The 17,596-nt window shown below is 36.3% G+C and overlaps 2 protein-coding genes and 1 pseudogene across 2 annotated transcripts; all 3 read right to left on the reverse strand.

Moving 5' to 3' along the window:
• Positions 1-988: 988 nt before the first annotated feature.
• LOC112033851 (uncharacterized) lies at positions 989-1,841 on the reverse strand (annotated as a pseudogene).
• A 2,038-nt stretch (positions 1,842-3,879) lies between these two features.
• On the reverse strand, positions 3,880-6,425 carry LOC136068153 (protein IQ-domain 26-like). The gene is made up of 3 exons (XM_065774896.1): positions 5,589-6,425; positions 5,023-5,226; positions 3,880-4,911 (listed from the first exon to the last, which is right to left on the reverse strand). The coding sequence occupies exons 1-3, from the start codon at positions 5,997-5,999 to the stop codon at positions 4,225-4,227; spliced, it is 1,302 nt and encodes a 433-aa protein (XP_065630968.1). The 5' UTR covers positions 6,000-6,425; the 3' UTR covers positions 3,880-4,224.
• A 100-nt stretch (positions 6,426-6,525) lies between these two features.
• Positions 6,526-8,940, reverse strand: LOC112033949 (protein IQ-domain 26). Its single transcript, XM_024066731.2, has 3 exons — positions 8,105-8,940; positions 7,539-7,742; positions 6,526-7,427 (listed from the first exon to the last, which is right to left on the reverse strand). The coding sequence occupies exons 1-3, from the start codon at positions 8,513-8,515 to the stop codon at positions 6,741-6,743; spliced, it is 1,302 nt and encodes a 433-aa protein (XP_023922499.1). The 5' UTR covers positions 8,516-8,940; the 3' UTR covers positions 6,526-6,740.
• Positions 8,941-17,596: the final 8,656 nt, after the last annotated feature.

Consider the following 17,596-nt stretch of genomic DNA (forward strand, 5'->3'; position numbering starts at 1 on the left):
GGTTAAGGAGTGTTTGTGGGCCATGTGGGGACACTCCTTCACCAGTCACAACTCATCACATGGCGAGTTGTGGTATAAAATTGTACCATTTTCGGTAGTCTCAGCATTTTCCGAATTCAATACCAGTGTCAATTGAATAGATATATCATATATGTCTTATACGTAACGTGACACTAAGGAGACTTGAATTTAAGGGCCCATTTGGTAGGACATTTCAAACATCAATTTTCAATTTTTAAACAATATTACACATATTTCTATACATTTTTTCATCCATATGTATTTAAAAAAACTACAAACAACACCACTCATCTACCAAACGGGCCCTAAATCATGATTTTCAGCCATAGGGCCCGAGCAATTCGGAAGCCGGAAAAAACAAAATGTAAGACGAAGGACGTGGTTGAAAAAATGTAAATAATTGAGCCGTTCATTCCAAAAAAATAACTGTAAATAATTGAAATGAGGCACTATTCACGTTTCCCCATCATCCAATGTATTCTTTTTTCTTTATTAGGACTATTTATGTTTGGGGTGTGTGTGCACCGGAATGTCGTGTTGGTGAGTTTCAGTTTTCTTGATAGGGAGGGCTCACTGATGAATGAAGATGTGCAGAAGTTAATGCATGCTTTTAAGGTATTTATTTAGAAAATATTTTTAAAATTTTTTATGAATAACTAGCCAGCACTCACGTGCTTAGAAGCTCTTTTCTTTTTTGGGTAAATTTTAATAATTTGATCCATTATAATTTGAGATTACTACATTTTTCAATTACAAAAAAAAAAAAAAAAAAAAAAAAAAAAAAAACCTATAGATGTAATGAAAAATTATTTCACCTGCTAATGTATAATATTCATCACACTTCTAAGTTTTTTGTGATTAAAAAATTTAATAATATCAAATTATAATGGATGCAAATTATTAAAATGGTAAAAATGCAAAACTGGCCCTCTAACTTTCACTCTTTTTCATTTCAATTCTCTAACTTTCAATTTTTGTCAATGTCGGATTCTGTTGAACCCCAGCTATAGGCTGCCGTTAATGTCACTGAAACAATGCCCTTATTTTTTTTTTTTTTTCAAATTAAAAGAAAAAAAGAAAAATATGTTAAAAAAAAAAATGATAGTCATCAAGCCAAAGACAAATGGCAAGAAATGATAGTCATCGACCCCCAAATTCTAGGAGAACCAGTAGGCTCCAAGCAATAAACCAATTGCAATCCTCATCAATTCCAAGTACTTCATGAAAACCCTAGTTACCACGGCATGGTAATCCTCCTCCTTGATGACTCCCAATCGAGCCAAGTAGTATAGCCTCGTCGCGAAGTTGGTCTCATGGCCGATACGTAATCGATTCAGCTCGAGTTCTCGAAGCTATCAGTGAATAAAGACGATCTCGATTGTGGCAAATTGGAGATCGGTCGGAGGAACTAAAGCATCAGCAAATTGCTTGTTTCAGTGAGGCGGCTATGCCAAGTCCAATACGAGAGGTTGCCGTAGCGAGATGATTGTTGAGCCGGAGGGATTTCTCGATCCATTGGATTAGAGTTTCGAGAATGGAGACGACGGAGTTAATGGTTTTGGATTGGTGGCAAGGGTCGGAGAGTTTTGGGAGAGAATGGACTTGGAGAGAGCGACGACGAAGCCAGGAACTTTTTTTTTTTTTTTTTTACAATTTTTTAATTCTGAAATTAAAAAAAAAAAAAAAAAAAAAAGAAAATGGCGTCATTTCAGTGACATTAACGAGCCCATAACTAGGGTTTAACGAAATCCTGCATTGCACATCTTCATTCATCAGTGAGCCCTCCCTATCAAGAAAACTGAAACTCACCAACACGACATTCCGGTGCACACACACCCCAAACATAAATAGTCCTAATAAAGAAAAAAGAATACATTGGATGATGGGGAAACGTGAATAGTGCCTCGTTTCAATTATTTACAGTTATTTTTTTGGAATGAACGGCTCAATTATTTACATTTTTTCAACCACGTCCTTCGTCTTACATTTTGTTTTTTCCGGCTTCCGAATTGCTCGGGCCCTATGGCTGAAAATCATGATTTAGGGCCCGTTTGGTAGATGAGTGGTGTTGTTTGTAGTTTTTTTAAATACATATGGATGAAAAAATGTATAGAAATATGTGTAATATTGTTTAAAAATTGAAAATTGATGTTTGAAATGTCCTACCAAATGGGCCCTTAAATTCAAGTCTCCTTAGTGTCACGTTACGTATAAGACATATATGATATATCTATTCAATTGACACTGGTATTGAATTCGGAAAATGCTGAGACTACCGAAAATGGTACAATTTTATACCACAACTCGCCATGTGATGAGTTGTGACTGGTGAAGGAGTGTCCCCACATGGCCCACAAACACTCCTTAACCAGTCACAACTTATTATGTGGCAAGTTGTGGTACAAAGTTGTGTCATTTTTTATAGTCCTAGCACAACTTATTGAATTCAACCTAACAGGGTCTTGCGGATTTAGGTATGATGCATCTTAACTCAATTCAATACAGTTTCTTTGTCTAGTCTCTCAAAAAAAAAAATCATTAGAATTTGAATATCTAAATTCTGCTCTAAAATTATTATTATTATTATAACAATATATCTATTCATTTAGCATTGGTATTGAATTCGAAAAATGCTGGGAACATCGAAAATGGTACAATATTGTGCCACAACTCGCCACGTGGTAAGTTGTGATTGGTGAAGGAGTGTCCCCATGTGGCCCACAGATACTCTTTTACCAGTCACAACTCAGCATGTGGCAAGTTATGACATAAAATTGTGCCATTTTTGATAGTCCTAGCACAACTCATTGAATTCAACCTAATAGGGTCCTTGTGGATTTAGGTATGATGCATCTTAATTCAGTTCCATATAGTTTCTTTGTCTGGTTTCTCAAAAAAAAAAAAAAGGAAAAGAAAAGAAAAGAAAAAATCATTTGAATTTGAATATCTGAATTCTGCTCTAGAATTATTATTATTATTATTAGGCAAGATTCTATCCTTTATTCTTTAGGTGATGACAATAAAATTTACCAATTGAAACCTGTTTAACCAATATAAAATTCCAAAATTTAAAGGTAACATATTTTTTTTGTTGCTAAATTTTCTATCATCACCCGGTGTCTTTGGCAAAGAAGAAATATGATCAGAGAAAAGCAACCAACATGGGCTTTGACAAAAGCAATATTGAAAGCTAAGGAACTACTCACTGAATTCCTCGATGTGCTACGAAAGCCCCATAGAGATGTTCGACTGAGGTGTCCGATTAGGTGTAACCCTCCAAGCGAAGGAATGTATAAAGTAAATTTTGATAGAGGGATTTTCTCCGAGTTTTCCCTAGCTATTGGTGTGGTGATTCGATTCTTGTGGGATGATTCGATTCTTGTGGGAATGTAATAGCAGCCCTTAACCAAAAAATTCCAACACCTCACTCAGTAGATTTGGTGGAAGCCTTGGCAGCTAGAAGGGCAGCAAGTTTTGCTAGAGAACATTGCATTTCTAAGGTTGAGTTCGAAGGAGATGGTCAAAGAATTGTCAAAGCTATCAACAACCAGGGGCCTTCAAAAACTATGTTTGGTCATGTTATTGAAGAGATTTGGATGCTGTTAGATATTTTTCATGAATATAGTTTTAGACATAGAAAGGGAGGGCAACTAGCTTGCTCATTCCCTAGCTAAAAAAAAAAAAAAAAAGAAGAAGAAAAGTTAACATTATAAAATTAAGACCCAGGGTTCGTTTGGTATATGTGTTTAAAAACTGAAAATTGTTGTTTACAAACTTTGGTGAAAATACGTGTGGGTGAAAAAATGTGTGAAAATGCGTAAAATGTTGTTTAAAAACTAAAAATTATTGTTTAAAAACACTCACCAAACACCCCCTCAATCACTCAGAAAGTAAATATATGAACATTGGAAAGAAGATAGAGCCTAGTAGCCTAGAACACACTTGGCAAGATGTGGGCCCTTATTACTGTTCTACAATTGCAATTCACTTGATCAAAATATAAAAAGGATCCATCACTAAATACCAACATCTGACATAAGTTCTCGGACGGTGTTCTAGTTAGAATATATATGTAAATCTACTCACATTTTCTTCTCTTCTATTGACAATCTTACATATTAGCATCCAAAAATATCCAAGAGCTGTAGACTGTGAACAACTTAGAAGTAATACCAGGATCTCTACCTTATGCTCTTCGTATATTCACCACTTCCTCTGCAAGTAATATCTCTCTGGCTCTCTAACAAACTCTGAGGACCTCTCAAGCTTGCACATTACAGCATTCTTGAAATTAATAGCTTCTTGTACCTGTGAACATGACCTTTGCATCCTAAGCCCACTCAAACTACTCCTTGACTCCATCATTTCATTAAGTGAAAACCTTTTCTTTGGCCCTGGCTCAGGTCTTTGCTTAGGTGCACTATAAGACCTCAACTTAGCCTTAAAAGATTGAGTACTGGCCATGTAGTTGGGAAAATTCCCATATCCCCTGAAGAAGTTATCAGCACAGACACTCTTAGCAGGCGTGACCGGTGCATTAGACCCTCCTGGATTCACAAAACGTGGGGTGCTTTGCGCGGTGGAGAACCTACATTCCTCGCCAGTTAAGCCCCAATCATAGCCTTGGAAGTTCCGGCAATCAGGTATCACTAAACGGGCAGGAATTTGACTTGGGAGTGGGGAAGAGAGTGCTTGATAAGGTATATCATCGCCAAAGTCTGAAACAGAAGTGTTTGTTCTGCGAGATCTTGATTTAGGCGTGCCTGTATCAACCTCCACAATTTTTGGGCTTTCGTCAATGCTGTTAATTGTGGTGTCCAATGGAGCTGATAGCCTTCTGCTATGGATTGGAGCTGTCTGCTGCTCACTTCTAGTGTCTTCAAATCTCTCCTGCAAAATAAGAGTGAATAATTATGAGATATAAATGCTATGTAAAGAAGATGTACTCGTGTTTTTTCCTTTTCTTTCACAAGATTTTAAAATTGGGGCCTTTCTAATTACCAAGGATTTTCGTGCTCGGATTTCAAATCTATTAGTTTCCTTGTTGATGAGCCCGCGTGCTTTCTGGGCCCGAACAGTGGCTTGAGCTCTAATAAGTGCCTGCATACTGTGAAGAGTTGCAGTGGCCTGCTTGCGCACTAAATAGCCTCTAACAAGTGCCTGTAACTTCACCAGTCCTTTCAGTGCTCGCAGCGCTTTTCTGGACTGTTCAGAATCCAAAATCCAAGAAAATAAAAATTTTCAATTCACAGACATCCAAACAAAATTCAAAAGTAGAAAACTGGAGCATTCAAGACTTAGCAACAAACCAAAAACTAGTTCTAAAACAAAGTTAATAATATTGTTGAAGAAGACCAAACCAAAAATTAGTCTTTTAGCAACAAACTAAGACCCATATCATATATGTAAGTCTTAGTTCACATCTAAGTAAACAAATTCATAAAGCTGTACAACCAACCAAACCTACACGATTAAACTCACAAAATTCAAACTAACTAGAAGCAGCAAAACCACTAATTGAAACCACAAATGTTGTTTTGGTACAAAATTAGCTAAGACGTACTTACCAAATATCCCCTAAAGAAAGTTTGAATCTTCACAGCAGCCCACCTCTCATGTCCACCACCAAAAATGGTGCCCCTGCCATGGCTTGTAAGCCTCACTACAGCCACAGCAGCTTGAGCAGCAGCCACTGCAGCATCAGCTGCAGCTGCCGTTGCTGCTGCCACAGCAATGGCGTGCTTGTTCTGCTCCTTCTCTGATTCTGTACTGTAGTATGATTTTAGCCAAGCAGCCTCGGCAACTGATATATTTGGGGGTATAGTCCCTGGATTATGACACAAGGCCACAGAGTCTCTCCCAGAGTTGCTGCCTATACTACTACACCATTTCTTGTCTCTCCGGTTACTGGCATTGGAATTCTCTGTGTCTTTCTTTATCCCAAACAACCCCTTAAGCCACCTTGTTGCCCTACCCATCTTCTCTCAGTGAAAGAGTAAGTGAGGGAAAAACCAAGAAATGTTAAGAAAGAGAAGGAGCTAAAAGGCTATTGCAGGTTTACAGCTCACAATCTTAGGCTCTTTCCATGTTCCGCAAAGTGGTGTAACAGAGTTGTCAAAGAAAAAAAAGTCTTCAAGAAACCGCCTATATTTGAAAAAATTGTAAAAGATTTTATAACTAAAATAAATACTAGTTCAGTGGAATTTGGCTGTTTTATTTTGGGTAGAAAAAGATAAGAAGAGAAAGGAAAAATCTCTGTCAAGGCCTCGTGAAATTCTGTATTACATGACAAAAACTTGCCGCTGGAACGTACAGGCTGTCTAAAAATAAATAAGTAATTTAATTACAGTAACTTAATTGGAAGTTACAAGAAAGTGAAACGTTATATTAGAGAAAATATGGTAAAATAATCAGATAGAAAGTTTTCACAAAAAAAAAAAAAAAAAAAAAAAAAACACTTGGCAAGATGTGGGCCCTTATTACTGTTCTACAATTGCAATTCACTTGATCAAAATATAAAAAGGATCCATCACTAAATACCAACATCTGACATAAGTTCTCGGACGGTGTTCTAGTTAGAATATATTTGTAAATCTACTCACATTTTCTTCTCTTCTATTGACAATCTTACATATTAGCATCCAAAAATATCCAAGAGCTGTAGACTGTGAACAACTTAGAAGTAATACCAGGATCTCTACCTTATGCTCTTCGTATATTCACCACTTCCTCTGCAAGTAATATCTCTCTGGCTCTCTAACAAACTCTGAGGACCTCTCAAGCTTGCACATTACAGCATTCTTGAAATTAATAGCTTCTTGTACCTGTGAACATGACCTTTGCATCCTAAGCCCACTCAAACTACTCCTTGACTCCATCATTTCATTAAGTGAAAACCTTTTCTTTGGCCCTGGCTCAGGTCTTTGCTTAGGTGCACTATAAGACCTCAACTTAGCCTTAAAAGATTGAGTACTGGCCATGTAGTTGGGAAAATTCCCATATCCCCTGAAGAAGTTATCAGCACAGACACTCTTAGCAGGCGTGACCGGTGCATTAGACCCTCCTGGATTCACAAAACGTGGGGTGCTTTGCGCGGTGGAGAACCTACATTCCTCGCCAGTTAAGCCCCAATCATAGCCTTGGAAGTTCCGGCAATCAGGTATCACTAAACGGGCAGGAATTTGACTTGGGAGTGGGGAAGAGAGTGCTTGATAAGGTATATCATCGCCAAAGTCTGAAACAGAAGTGTTTGTTCTGCGAGATCTTGATTTAGGCGTGCCTGTATCAACCTCCACAATTTTTGGGCTTTCGTCAATGCTGTTAATTGTGGTGTCCAATGGAGCTGATAGCCTTCTGCTGTGGATTGGAGCTGTCTGCTGCTCACTTCTAGTGTCTTCAAATCTCTCCTGCAAAATAAGAGTGAATAATTATGAGATATAAATGCTATGTAAAGAAGATGTACTCGTGTTTTTTCCTTTTCTTTCACAAGATTTTAAAATTGGGGCCTTTCTAATTACCAAGGATTTTCGTGCTCGGATTTCAAATCTATTAGTTTCCTTGTTGATGAGCCCGCGTGCTTTCTGGGCCCGAACAGTGGCTTGAGCTCTAATAAGTGCCTGCATACTGTGAAGAGTTGCAGTGGCCTGCTTGCGCACTAAATAGCCTCTAACAAGTGCCTGTAACTTCACCAGTCCTTTCAGTGCTCGCAGCGCTTTTCTGGACTGTTCAGAATCCAAAATCCAAGAAAATAAAAATTTTCAATTCACAGACATCCAAACAAAATTCAAAAGTAGAAAACTGGAGCATTCAAGACTTAGCAACAAACCAAAAACTAGTTCTAAAACAAAGTTAATAATATTGTTGAAGAAGACCAAACCAAAAATTAGTCTTTTAGCAACAAACTAAGACCCATATCATATATGTAAGTCTTAGTTCACATCTAAGTAAACAAATTCATAAAGCTGTACAACCAACCAAACCTACACGATTAAACTCACAAAATTCAAACTAACTAGAAGCAGCAAAACCACTAATTGAAACCACAAATGTTGTTTTGGTACAAAATTAGCTAAGACGTACTTACCAAATATCCCCTAAAGAAAGTTTGAATCTTCACAGCAGCCCACCTCTCATGTCCACCACCAAAAATGGTGCCCCTGCCATGGCTTGTAAGCCTCACTACAGCCACAGCAGCTTGAGCAGCAGCCACTGCAGCATCAGCTGCAGCTGCCGTTGCTGCTGCCACAGCAATGGCGTGCTTGTTCTGCTCCTTCTCTGATTCTGTACTGTAGTATGATTTTAGCCAAGCAGCCTCGGCAACTGATATATTTGGGGGTATAGTCCCTGGATTATGACACAAGGCCACAGAGTCTCTCCCAGAGTTGCTGCCTATACTACTACACCATTTCTTGTCTCTCCGGTTACTGGCATTGGAATTCTCTGTGTCTTTCTTTATCCCAAACAACCCCTTAAGCCACCTTGTTGCCCTACCCATCTTCTCTCAGTGAAAGAGTAAGTGAGGGAAAAACCAAGAAATGTTAAGAAAGAGAAGGAGCTAAAAGGCTATTGCAGGTTTACAGCTCACAATCTTAGGCTCTTTCCATGTTCCGCAAAGTGGTGTAACAGAGTTGTCAAAGAAAAAAAAGTCTTCAAGAAACCGCCTATATTTGAAAAAATTGTAAAAGATTTTATAACTAAAATAAATACTAGTTCAGTGGAATTTGGCTGTTTTATTTTGGGTAGAAAAAGATAAGAAGAGAAAGGAAAAATCTCTGTCAAGGCCTCGTGAAATTCTGTATTACATGACAAAAACTTGCCGCTGGAACGTACAGGCTGTCTAAAAATAAATAAGTAATTTAATTACAGTAACTTAATTGGAAGTTACAAGAAAGTGAAACGTTATATTAGAGAAAATATGGTAAAATAATCAGATAGAAAGTTTTCACAAAAAAAAAAAAAAAATCAGATAGAAAGAGTAACCAACCTTGGTAGAATCAGATTCTCAAAATGAAAACAATGAGAGGGTCAGAAAAAGAAACAAAGCAAAACAGAATGAAAGTGAAACGCTCGAATTCTCACTCCCGCCAATCAGAAACTCAGAAAAAGCTTTGTCTTTTATAAATGAAAAAGATCACCAACAGTGAAAAAACACTCTCTCTCACACTCACTCTTTTCTTTCTTATTACTTTCTGGAGCGACGTGTCCTCAAAAAGAAAGATACCTCAGTGTCCTCCTCCTCTGACAATCTCGTGAAGTTACATTAATATATGCTACTCTTTTTCAAATCCCACTTTTTTCTATTCTTTGGAACTGTTTCTCTCCCTTCATTTTCACTGAACAACCGTAGTGAATAAATATAAATAACAAATGGTACCATACCACCATTTATATTATTACTCATAAATCCCGGGACCAAAAAAACTGGTTGTGACATGTAGAGAGAAACAAATCATCTGCCATTGCATTTGCACATTGTTCTATTTCACCATTAAAGCAGAACCCATAACTGATGTCAATTTTTTTGGTTCTACTTTCACTTTGTTAACCAATTGAGAAATGGCTGAGGCTCCTGCAAATAATACCCTCTTTTATTTCTTCCTTTTCATAGTTTGAAAAGTTCTTTCGGTTGTAACAGCATCTAACAGTGATTTCAGAATTCTTTTTTACTGTTCCTTTTAGATGTTTCTTTCAATTATTCATGCAATTGATAATTCAACTCTCATGTCTATTTTTCCCCTACCCTTTTCTCTGCGACTCTGAAACGCTGCTTAAAGATTAGATGACATAATAGACAAGTTACTTTCCAAAAAATGATAATAAAGGTTCTTATGCTGTGGACTTGGCTTTAACACTGGTCAGTCATTTCCTTGTCACATTGTACAATTGTAATTATTATATTGTTGGTTTCTGATTTTTATTTATTTTTTTAAAACCTTCATTTTTTATTTTTTTCCGAACTAATGAAAACACAAACTCGGTTTATTCATTAACCACCAAGAATTGCTCAAAGCCTAGTTTATCACGTAGAGAACAAATCTCCTGTTTCACTTTTTTCATGCTACTCTTCTTCTTCTAAAAAAATTAAAAATAAAAATAAAAACTTTTTTTTTGCTTCACTCTATACTCTACAAATAAATACTTGACATATGTTAATTCATTTAATTAAAGAGAAGTGCTACATCCACAATATTTTTACAACATTTTCATAATAAATCATGAGTAGTTAGTTGTTGTTTGTTCAAATTTGAATTTAGCACTGAGATTACTTTTTTAACCTAACAATAACAACCAGTAACAACCTGCCGCTTAGTATTTGTTGTAAAAATGTTGTGGACATATCATTTCTCTTAATTAAATTCTAATTTTTTTTTCCTTTTTCTTATTTCACTTCCTAAAAGAAATAAAAATAAATAAAACTCAAACACATTCCACTACCACCATCGGTCACCACAACCAACCTTCACGGCGGCAACGAAATTGTGACCCTTCCTAAGTTTCTTAACCCTTTTTGAACTTTCTTATTTCACTTTCTGAAAGAAATAAAACACATCCCCTCTAGCCCATGACCACCAACCTTCATTGGCACCAACGACCATCCACTATAAGCGCCAGCGAAGTTGACCTATCAAAGGATGACGACCCTATAGTGACCTAGCTGAGTCAACTCATATGGTCTTCTTAAACTCTAGATCTGTGAAATCCAAGTTGGCCTCCACCATTTTTTTTATTAAATATATAAGAAAGAAATTCTACTCTAGCCGCATATCTGTGTAAAATTCCATTCTGGAGATTTGAACCCCTGCCTTTACCTTCATACCCCACAAGCACTTATACTTGTGGAATGACTGCATACCAAAATTGATATATATAACACAGATCTGCATCCACGCTTTTTATGGGGTTGAGATCCACAAACTTTGGCCGCCTTTCATGGCTTGAATCCTCATCGTCTCCACAACCAAGAAAACTCCTTAAACTTTCATTAAACAAATAGTGGGCCTTGACACATCATTTTGGTTGACTCATTGCAAATAATGCCTCCTTTGGGCACCTTGCAAGACTAGCCATTCAATCTTTAACATGCAACGATTGTTAGTCATGTAATTACTAATAAGTGGTCTAATGACTCATTGGATTTCAAAAGCTCAACTTCACCAGCGTCGGTGGTGGTGGTGGTGATCGTTATACTGCCCGGAAACGTCGATTTTCTGTCCGATCTGAGGAGATCCGTTCGAGTTCAGGCGAGATCTCGAAGAGATTCGGCCTGATCTCTTCGAGATATGCCGAGATCTCATCGAGATCCTACCAGATCTCACCGAGATCGACTTGATCTCTTCGAGATCCGTCGAGACCTTGCCAAGATCCGGTCAGGTCTCGCCAAATCCGGCGGCTTTTGGCAAAATCCGGCAGTTTTTCTCACAACCCGAAACCGACCGAGGACCGATCCGTACCCGATGAAAATCCAACCACCCGAACCGACTCCGTTCGCCGGTCGGCGGCGGGTCTATGCCTGGAAAATCCGAAGTGATCGAGTCGGTTCCGGGTTGGGCACAAACCCGACCCGGACCGACCCGTGGACAGCCCTAGTGATCGTTGCCATCTGTGAAGGTTGGTGGTGGTGACCGATGGTGGTGGTTGGTGGGATGTGTTGGAGTTTTATTTATTTATATTTCTTTTAAGAAGTGAAATAAAAAAAATTAAAAAAAAAGCAAAAAAAAAAAATAGAATTTAATTACGTGAGTTGACACGTGTCAAGTTTTTATTAATAGAGTATAGAGTAGAAGAGGAAAAATAAGACAAAAGATTTAGACTCTATCATATATGGCATACCTTGTGAAAAATGATCTCTATAATAATACTAGGGCGTAAATACACTTTTAGTCTCGACATTTTGCGCTTTTTCCATTTTGGTTCCTACATTTTGTTTTTACAACTTTTAGTTCCTAAACCAATTAACGCTTAACATTTAGGTCATTTTCGTCATCCAACTAACAGCAAAAGCTGACGCAGCTGATGATGGAACAAAAAAATAATATAATCACACACATTAATTAATTAAATTAAAAACAAACATTAAAAAAAAAATTCATTAGTTTTTGGAAAGAACATGACTATTTATATTCTTCATGTTCTTCCCTAAACATGTTTGATTGCCCAAAAATTTAAAATATCAAAGATTTAAAATAACGCATCGATGCCCTTGAGTCCTTTCTCCACCATTTTAAAAAACCTACTTTGTATAAATTTCTGATCTTTCCTCTTCTTCTTCCATTTCAATTCCAGGTCCTCTCTTTCTCTCACTTTCTCTTTCTCACGGTGCATGTTTGTGTTTGTATCTTTCTTTTTCTTCTTCCTTCGTTCAAGCTCTCGATCCCTCATTCTCTCTTAAATCTTAATCTCTGACTTTCTCTCTCTCTCTCTTCCTCTTTTTAGATGTGAATTTTTTTAGTGTTTGGTTTAAAAGAAATTTTCTTTGATCTGATTCAGATTTGAACATGAAGATCACAGGAACTCAAGAACTTGAACCCAGATCAAAGAACTCAAGAACACAAAAAATATCTAGGCATTCAACACCTTTCCCATAAAATTTCTTTCAAATCAAACTACAAAAAAATTCACATCTAAAAAGCCAATGCATCATAACATTTTCTTTCCACCCAAAACCATTAATTTTCTCATAAAACAACACACACACACACAAACCCATCCAATTCAGCTCACAATAACAACAAACCCAACCAAACTCATAAATTTTTCTTGAACAATCATCAACATTTCCCCCAGAAAATCAAGATTTTCTTTCAAACTAAACACTAAAATTCGTCACATTTAACAAACAAACAAAAACACAAACCCAGCCAACAAACTTAAACACAAACCCAGAAATTTTCTTTCCACCCGAACCCAAACCTAGAAATTTTCTCTTTACCCAATCACAGAAAAATCTAGCCACCACCTCCACCGATCAAACCCAGCCAACAAACATAAACACTAACCCAATCAACAAACTTAAACACAAACCTAGAAATTTTCTTTCCACCTAAACTCGAACCCAAAAATTTTCTTTCTACCATACACAAAAAAATCCAACCACCACCTCCACCGATCAAACCCACCACCACAACACTTATCAAACAATCAAAAGAGAGAGAGAGAGAGAGAGAGTCGGGTTTTAATAAAGAGAAAGTCAGATATTAAGAGAAAAACAACCCAACACCACCGATTGAACTCGAACCCATCAAACTTGCTGGAAGAGTCGTCTGATCCCCAGACGGTTGCCTCACTTCGACTCGATCTCGCCTCGCACCCAGCAAAGCCATGGTCAAGCTACGGCATTGACTCGAGAATGGTGTTGTCATGGAGAAGCTCAAGGTTGTCATCACCCTTGCCGAGAGAGTGAGATCGAGAGGTAGAGATAAAGGTTTGGAGAGTTTTGATGGGGATTGTGGAATAACTCAAAGAGAGAAGAAGATATTATTATTTATTTATTTATTTTTTATAAGTGGAGAAGAGAAATTAGTTTATAAGGATTTGTTTGGTTTTAGTTAGGAATTGTAATTGGAAATGGCATTGGAAGAAAGAGATGGTCTGAACATGTTTCCAACCAAAGATTGGGGGAAAAACATGTTTTTCCGAATATTCTAATGAAAAGAAAATTTTTCGAATATTTTGTTTTTTAACTTTGTTCAAGATACTTTTTAGATGTTAATTTTTGTGATTTTTGGGTTTTAATTTGTTTTTTATTTAGTACAAATTAATAAATTAATATTTTAAATTTATATGCTGATGTGGCATTTTTTAATACCAAAATAAAATTTTTATTATTATTTTAATGTTTTTAAATAATTTTTAATTCTCTCCATCAGCCACCTCAGCTTTTCCCATTAGTTGGCTGACGGTAAGAATTTAAATGTCACGCGTTAATTGGTTTATGGACTAAAAGTGGTAAAAAAAAAATATAAGGACCAAAATGAAAAAAGTGCTAAATGTAGGAACTAAAATTCTAAAAGTGCATTTACGCCTAATATTAGAGCATGCAACTATTTATGCCTTTAGCTTACCATAGTACTATGTGCGTCAGAGAAGATAAGAATGTGACAGATTTTCTAAAATGGTCATGTATCAGTTCTGTGTTCGCATCCAATACACATAAGCACTTGATGGAAGCCTTAATCACTATTTATTAGGTGCACTATTTCTTTCCTTTTTCCGTGTTTAACTGTCAAAAAAAATATTAATAGGCCCATTGGAATTACCTTTTTATGTTATTTTATTAGTTTATTGGCTTATGTACTTTTTTATGAAAAAAAATATTTCTAGATATAATTTATTTTGTCAACACTCAATAAATAAATAAATAAATAAATTAGAACTAAATCAAATAACACTTTTACAAATTACATTTTCACGAATGCTAGTGCTTAAAGTTCTTCAAAAGCTAAACTATTCAAATGCTGGTTAGAAGTTTTTAATCCAATACATTATGAATATCACAAGACCTTGAGTATCTCTAGAACAAATTAAAGGATATAGAAGTGTTATATTTTTAGTAGTTGCTTTATTACATGTTTAAAACACTTTTTTTTTTTTAATAATAATAAAAAATATATATTTGAAATAATGCCATTATTGAGATTCCTAAAAGCAATATTTTATATATCAGTTTTAAACTTTGCCTAAAGAGTCATTAGTTTTGTATAAAGATACATCCTAAAATCAATACAAATACAAACAAACTAGATTTTTTTGAGCATATAGAGTTGAGTTCAAATTACACTTAGTGTAACTTTAAGCAATATTACATCACTCAATATTTTTTAATTGGATGCGAATTTTGACAAATTCACTGTTAGATTACATTATCTTCGTATATTCTTCATGCTTGCAAAATTTAAAGATGATCAAAGATCAATGGCACTGTTATCAATCAATTATTTAAATTTGAGTTTTTGTAGTTTAAAATAATGTATAAAAGATGAGTTTATGGATTGAAAGGTAAATTAAATCCAATTGGCGTGAAAATTAGCTTGCATGTTAAAAACATATAGAACATGTAATTCAATGGCGGGATTCTCAAAATATGAATTCTATAACAAGTTATATAGGTGATCTTACTTTGAAAGTAAAATAATGAAGAGATAATAAAATTAGAAATTTGTGCTTGAGTGTCTTGCTTGAGCAAGCTCAAGGTCCTCTCAAGCAAAGCCATAGTGTAAGCAAAGTGCAATTCTGAAAATAGAACCCCTGAATAGAAAATCGGGGGGGGGGGGGTGGGTGGGGGCGGCGTTCAAAATGACAACTTAGTGAGCCTACTTAAGTTAGGAAAAAAATAATGAAGAGATAATAAAATTAGAAAATTGTGCTTGAGTGTCTTGCTTGAGCAAGCTCAAGGTCCTCTCAAGCAAAGCCATAGTGTGAGCAAAATGCAATTCTAAAAATAGAACCCTTGAATAGAAATTGGGGGGGGGGGGGGGGGAGAGGGGGGCTGTTCAAAATGACAACTTAGCGAGCCTACTTATGTTAGGACAAATGAAGGTATGTACGAGTATGAGTGCTCTTGGATGAGGACTCGTTTGATATTCACTTATGGTCTGTTTGGATTGAGGGGGAGTAGAGTAAAGTAAAGTAGATTTAGTACAAAATTAGCTTATTTTTAGCCAACTCTATTGTACTCCCTTTCACTCCTCCTCCTTCCCCCCTCCATCCAAATAGGCCATTAAGTGAGATGTGGGGAGTTAACTTAAGCAAGGCTCTTCTTGCTCGAGGCAGACAAATACAATGTTATGGGTTTTGTAGAAAAATGAGAAAAAATAGACTTTTTCTTTCTTTAATAGCCAATAAAATTTGAAGCACATTTCAGAGGACTTGTGTCTACTAAAATGGCCCTTCAATTATGTCTTTTCAAAGGCAACTCTTCATTGTTTATAAAAAAGACTTCCATATTCCATAGTAGTAATAGCAGTGGTTGTTGTTATTTTTTTATAATTTATTTTTTTTAAAATACAAAATTTACAACATTAGAGAAAAATTAAAGTATTTTTCAAGTTTTCTACTTGAAGTAATCTATTTTAGACTTTTAGTTGTATCTTAAAGATAATTTTGCCAACCCATTAACAAACTCTTTGAGTGAGGATGATATTGTCTTAAATTTAACAAATCATTCTTACCTCACAGTAAATGTGCTATAACTACTATAATGTTACTTTAGCAACTAATATACCAAAATGCAAGCTACAACAAAGAATGTATACTTAAAAATTTTAGCAATAGAACTACAGTAAGAGCACTCACAGCAGTGGTGCTAAATAGCTATATTGCTATTTTTTAGCACAATTGCTCATAAAAGAAGTGCACAGCAGTGGAGCTATAAGCAAAATTTTTTGCTTCTTCGCTACAGTGCACATCTAAAGATAGATGTGCATTGTAGCTCAAAGGTTAAAAAAAAAAAAATTATTTTATTTTGTGTTCACACTATGACTAGAATATTTTATTTATTTTTTCTCTCTCCTCCTTCGCCATTTTTTTTCTTTCTCCTCCTTCCTCCACTCGCCGCCAACCCAAGCCCTTACCCAGCACCGATTGCCTCAGACCCACACCGCCGATCTCCTCCGGCCTCGTGGATCGAAGTGGCTTCCCTCACCTCCACTCCACTGCTGGGTCGTGGTTGTGCTCCGATGTGCATTGGTAGGGGTTGAGATCGGTGTGTGGTTTCGACATTTGGGTAGCTGGATTTGGGTTTGGTGGGTTTCGGTGTTTGGGTTGCTGTATTTCAAGGGTCACGGTGGAGATGGTGGTGGTGGTGGGTCCTATCGGCGTGGGTTTGATTTGTGATTTATGGGTCCGATTTGTGATTTGTGGCTGTGGGTTTGTTTTGTGGTGCTGTGTTGGCGGTGGTTGTGTCGTGTTTTATGGTGCTGTGAGTTTGTTTGTTTGTTTTTTTTTTTTCCTACTGTGGACTGGTGGTGGTGGCTATGGCTGATGGTAGAGTGGGTTTGTTTTGTGGTGCTGTGTTGGCGGTGGTTATGCCGTGTTTTGTGGTGCTGTGGTTTTTTTTTTTTTTTCCTGCTGTGCACTGGTGGTGGTAGCTATGGCTGTGGCTGTGGTTGTGGTTGATGGTAGAGTGGTTGTGGTTGGTGCTATAATTGTTTTTTTTTTGGGCAGTGGGATATATTATTTTATTGTAGTGGTTGTATTATTTTATTGTATTGAAAGTTAAAATAGATTCACTGTTGCAGCATATGTATAGGTAAAATAGATAATATAACTTTTGGTGGAGCTAAAAAGCTAAATTTTTAGCTCCACTGCTGTGGATACTCTAAATTGTCATCTTTGACAACCTATTGTAGCTCCAAACTTATAAATAAAACTAACATTTTATTTATTCTCTCTCTTCTTTTATTTAAAAAAAATATTTTCTGTTTCTCTCTTTCTTTCTTCTCTCTCTCTTCTCTCTTTTCTACCATTTCTCCTGCTCAGTTTTTCTTTTTTCTTCTTCTTCTCTCTTTTCTTCTCCTCTCCACTAATCTGTTTCTCTCTTTTTTTCTTTCATCTTTTCCTTTCATTTCTTATCCTTTGC

Source organism: Quercus suber, unplaced genomic scaffold (assembly GCF_002906115.3).
Source record: "Quercus suber isolate HL8 unplaced genomic scaffold, Cork oak 2.0 scaffold_101, whole genome shotgun sequence".
Taxonomy (NCBI): domain Eukaryota; kingdom Viridiplantae; phylum Streptophyta; class Magnoliopsida; order Fagales; family Fagaceae; genus Quercus; species Quercus suber.